We start from the raw sequence: 5387 nt of genomic DNA, 5'->3' as shown, positions 1-5387 counted from the left end.
CTTCACTTCAGGTTTACTGGATCCCTTTGACCTTCTTATTGACGATGAAACACAGAAATTGGATCGGAGTTAAATACAAAAGGCACAATGCCAACTTAAGTACAAGAAGACTGACTCATCTTACTAACTATGTTTGAAACATTCCTGTGACACTAGTTATAGATTCCGATGCTTCGCTTCAGGTTTACTATATCCCTTGGACTTTCTTACTGACGATGAAGCACAGAAATTGCATCGGAATTAACCCTGCTGTTCTGTTCACTTTTACTTGACATATATACTGTTCGGGTCAATATGACCCGACATATCAAAATGCTTTAGAAACATAAATTTTGGTACAGTTTTAGCTATCGACATTGTTGTTCTATTCCAGTACCTTGTTAGTAATAATAATAATAATAATAATAATAATAATAATGGTAATAATAATAATAATAACAATGCATACAACTTTATTGAGGGATATTTTTCATTTAAATATGCACATAAATTTGAAACAACAGACAGTTTCCATTACAGGCATTCAACTTAGAAAGCACTACAGTTTTTCCATACTTCTATTCTTATTGTTGACAGTTTAGACGTAAGTATTGACATTTTCTAACAACAGACAGTTGTCATTACAGATATTCATCTTAGAGCACACTACAGTACAGAACACACTACAGTTTTTTTATTACATTCCAACATAGAAAGCACTACAACTTTAGAATCCTCTCTTCTTACTGATTGTAGTTTAGGCACAAGTATTCACATAAATTTGAAACAACAGAATTTTCAATACAATCATCTTATAAAATACTACAGTTCTTTTCTTACTGCTTGCACTGTGGACACAAGTAGGTTACATGTTTCTTGCAAATATGTTTACTACATTTTCCACACACCATGTTTGTTTTATTGTCATTACTTGATGGACAGAACTTACAGCGTGCACGTTTTGTAGATTTTCTTGTTGTTACCGATTCTGACACACCACCCACATCATTCGGGTTTTGGATGCTTGTGACCATTCTCAAAGAATCTTCTGTTCTTGGGAAATGCGTTCTTGATGCAATATGTTCTTTTATCAGTGACTTTCCAAGTTCCTCCAAGAATATTCTCCTTCTAGTCAATTTGCTTGCATTCCAATTAGGGTCAACCGAAATCCACAAAACGTATGCATTATAAGCAGAAACATCAAGAATATTGTAGAAAACTATCATTGGCCACCTATTACTTTTTCGTTTGCATGTATATGTACCTAATAACTGATCAAGCGTGTCTACAGCACCTTTGGTTGAATTATAGTCCAAAATCATTTTTGGCTTCTTATCAGCCCTGTCACTGATTTCCGCATCATGGTGGAGAGTGCTCATAAGTACAACATTCTTGTGTCTCTTAGGAATATAATTAACCACAGTAGTGTCATTTGTGAAGTAAAATGAAGAGCTGTGTACCTCCTTGTTGGTCATTTTGTGTGGAAGCTCCGGCTTATTTTTCCGTATAGTTCCCAACATAGTCAATTTCCTTTTCAGAAGCAGCTGCCCCAAATTGTACGACGTAAAAAAGTTGTCACACGTGATATTCTGACCACGTAACTCAGAAGTGAGATCAGATACCACCCTCATTCCCTGATTTCTTTCTGGTGCCGCTCCACTCACCTTTCCTGTATAAATTTGGGCTTTCAGTACGTATGAAGTTTTGCTGTCACACATGGTCCATATTTTGATCCCATATTTTGCCGGTTTACTTGGGATATACTGCTTGAATGGACAGCGACCTCTAAATGCTACTAACTGCTCGTCAACAGTAACATTTTCTCCTGGATTATACAGTTTAGGAAGGACCTCTACCCACTTCTCCCAAATACTACGAATTGCGGCAAGTTTGTCAGTACGTCGTCTTTCCTCTCTAGTAGATTTCTTGTCAAATCGCAGGACACGTGATATCTTACAGAATGTTTCATGAGACATGGTTGCTCGAAATATGTTTCGCCCAGTATCTTTATCCCACAAACTTTTTGTAGACTCCCCATGAGATCGATATACACCCGCTAGGAGTAAGAGTCCTAAGTATGCATGGAAAACAGAACCATCAATATCTGTCCACTGTTCACCATAAACTCGCTGCCCTTCAATATTTGTCATCTCTATTATTTCATTTTGAAGCGCTGTGTGAAATACTGCTTCAAATGAACATTTTACATCAGATATTCTGCTGACTGCATACCTGGTAACTCCTGGGGTACTCTTGATGATGTTCGAAGCTGGTAGGCGACCATGTTGTGCTGGTGGATGCAACTGCCATTCTATATTCCCATTTTTAGAAAGAAAAGTCTCTACACTATTTTGTATGGGCTGTGGACTGTCGTAACTGTCATCGGAACACTCGCTTTCAGATGCATTGCTGATGTGATCTTCAAACTCAGAAAGTGATCCTTCATCTGGTGAGGCATTTACTATTTCTTCCAACTCACGATCATTCAATGGTCTCATCGCCATGGTGTCACAAGTCAAACTGGGCAGAAACAAAGCATTCCAATTATTGAGAACTGCCAATTATTATTTCCTGGGGAAAGCAACAAACAAGCCCATTGTTGTGAACGCATGGAGCTTTAGGTGATTGTTGAGAGTAAGTTGGAATGATGCAGTCACTATTCCCACACAACACAACAAAAATAATTTTCGCCATTTCCAGATTTTAGAAATAAATACGAGTTACACTAAACATATTTGTGTCGGGTCATTATGACCCGAACATTACATATGCAACTATTACAGTTGAAGCCCAAACTTCTTAAACTTTTTTAAAACCTTTTAAAACACATGCTGCTCATCCATTTTCAGACAAAGTCACAAAGTTTCATAAATATATATTGGTATTTACATAATGTAAAATAACGTTCATATTCGTTTCGGGTCATATAGACCCGAACAGAACAGCAGGGTTAAATAGAAAAGGCACAATGCCGACTTAAGTACAAGAAGACCGACTCTTCCTACTGTCTATGTTTTTAACCATTCCTGTGACACTAGTTATAGATTCCGATGCTTCACTACAGGTTTACTGTATCCCTCTGACCTTCTTATTGACGATGAAACACAGATATTGCATCGGAATTAAGTAAAAAGGCACAATGCCGACTTAAGTACAAGAAGACTGACTCTTCCTACTGTCTATGCTTTGAACCATTCCTTTGACACTAGTTATAGATTACGGTGCTCCACTTCAGGTTTACTGTATCCCTTGGACCTCTTTATTGACGATGAAACACAGAAATTGCATCGGAATTAAATACAAAAGGCACAATGAAGACTTAAGAACAAGAGGACGGGCTCTTCTTACCGTCTATGATTTGAACCTTTTCTGTGAGACCAGTTTTAGATGACGATGCTTCACTTCAGGTTTACTGTATCCCTTGGACCGTCTTATTGACGATGAAACACAGAAATTGCATCGGAATTAAATACAAATGGCACAATGCCTATTTATGAACAAGAAGACTGACTCTTCTTACTGTCTATGTTTAAACCATTCCTGTGAGACCAGTTTTAGATTTCGATGATTCACTTCAGGATTACTGTATCCCTTGGACGTTCTTATTGACGATGAAACTCAGAAATTGCATCGGATTTAAATACAAAGGGCAAAATGCCGACATAAGTACAAGCACACTGACTCTTCTTTCTGTCTATGTTATGAACCATTCCTGTGACACAAGTTATAGATTCGATGCTTCACTCCAGGTTTACTGCATCCCTTGGACCTTCTTATAGACGATGAAACACAGAAATTGCAACGGAATTAAATACAAGAGGCACAATGCCGACTTAATTCAAGAAGACTGACTCTTCTTACTGTCTATGTTTTGAACCATTCATGTGACACTAGTTACAGATTCCGATGCTTCACTCCAGGTTTACTGTATCCCATGGACCTTCGTATTGACGATGAAACACAGATATTGCATCGGAATTAAATTGAAAAGGCACAATGCCGACTTAAGTACAAGAAGACTGATTCTTCTTACTGACTATGTTTTGAACCATTCCTGTGACACTAGTTATAGATTCCGATGCTTCACTTCAGGTTTACTGTATCCCTTGAACATTCTTATTGACGATGAAAGACATAAATTGCATCGGAATTAAATACAAAAGGCTCAATGCCGACTTGAGCACAAGAAGACTGACTCTTCTTACTGACTATGTTTTGAACCATTCCTGTGACACTAGTTTTTGATTCCGATGCTTCACTTCAGGTTTACTGTATCCCTCTGACCTTCTTATTGACGATGAAACACAGATATTGCATCGGAATTAAATACAAAAGGCACTATGCCGACTTAAGTACAAGAAGACTGACTCTCCTTACTGACTATGTTATGAACCATTCCTGTGACACTAGATATAGATTCCGATGCTTCACTTCAGGTTTACTGTTTCATTTTGACCTTCTTATTGACGATGAAACACAGAAATTGCATCGGAATTAAATACAAAAGGCACAATGCCGACTTAAGTACTAGAAGACTGTCTCTTCTTACTGTCCACGTTTGAACCATCCCCGTGACACTAGTTATAGATTCCGATGCTTCACTTCAGGTTTACTGTATCCCTGAGACCTTCTAATTGACGATGAAACACAGAAATCGTATCGGAATTAAATAGAAAAGGCACAATGCCGACTTAAGTACAAGAAGACTGTTTCATCTTACTGTCTATGTATTGAACCATTCCTGTGACCCTAGTTACAGATTCCGATGCTTCACTTCAGGTTTACTGTATCCCTTGGACCTTCTTATTGACGATGAAACACAGAAATTGCATCGGAATTAAATACAAAAGGCACAATGGCGACTTAAGAACAAGAAGACGGGCTCTTCTTACTGTCTATGTTTTGAACCATCGCTGAGACATTAGTTATAGATTCCGATGCTTCACACCAGGTTTCCTGTATCCCTTGGACCTTCTTATTGACGACGAAACACAGAAATTGTGTCGGAATTAAATAGAAAAGGCACAATGCCGACTTAAGTACAAGAAGACTGACTCATCTTACTGTCTATGTTTTGAACCATTCCTGTGACGCTAGTTCCAGATTCCGATGCTTCACTTCAGGTTTACTGGATCCCTTTGACCTTCTTATTGATGATGAAACACAGATATTGGATCGGAGTTAAATACAAAAGGCACAATGAAGACTTAAGTACAAGAAGGCTGACTCTTCTTACTGACTATGTTTTGAAAAATTCCTGTGACACTAGTTATAGATTCCGATGCTTCACTTCAGGTTTACTGTATCCCTTGGACATTCTTATTCACGATGAAGCACAGAAATTGCATCGGAATTAAATAGAAAAGGCACAATGCCGACTTAAGTACAAGAAGACTGACTCTTCCTAC

At 38.0% G+C, this 5387-nt stretch overlaps 1 protein-coding gene across 1 annotated transcript; it reads right to left on the bottom strand.

The window, feature by feature from the left end:
• Positions 1 to 268: 268 nt before the first annotated feature.
• LOC124742261 (piggyBac transposable element-derived protein 4-like) lies at positions 269 to 2477 on the bottom strand (the record flags this gene model as incomplete). Its single annotated transcript, XM_047248791.1, has 3 exons — positions 1840 to 2477; positions 820 to 1686; positions 269 to 376 (listed from the first exon to the last, which is right to left on the bottom strand). Coding segments are annotated over exons 1-3 (1613 nt in total), but the record flags the coding sequence as incomplete, so codon positions are not given.
• Between the last annotated feature and the right edge of the window lie 2910 nt (positions 2478 to 5387).

The sequence above is a fragment of the Schistocerca piceifrons genome, unplaced genomic scaffold (assembly GCF_021461385.2).
Source record: "Schistocerca piceifrons isolate TAMUIC-IGC-003096 unplaced genomic scaffold, iqSchPice1.1 HiC_scaffold_2275, whole genome shotgun sequence".
In the NCBI taxonomy this organism is placed as follows: domain Eukaryota; kingdom Metazoa; phylum Arthropoda; class Insecta; order Orthoptera; family Acrididae; genus Schistocerca; species Schistocerca piceifrons.
This window is presented reverse-complemented; position numbering and strand designations above follow the sequence as displayed.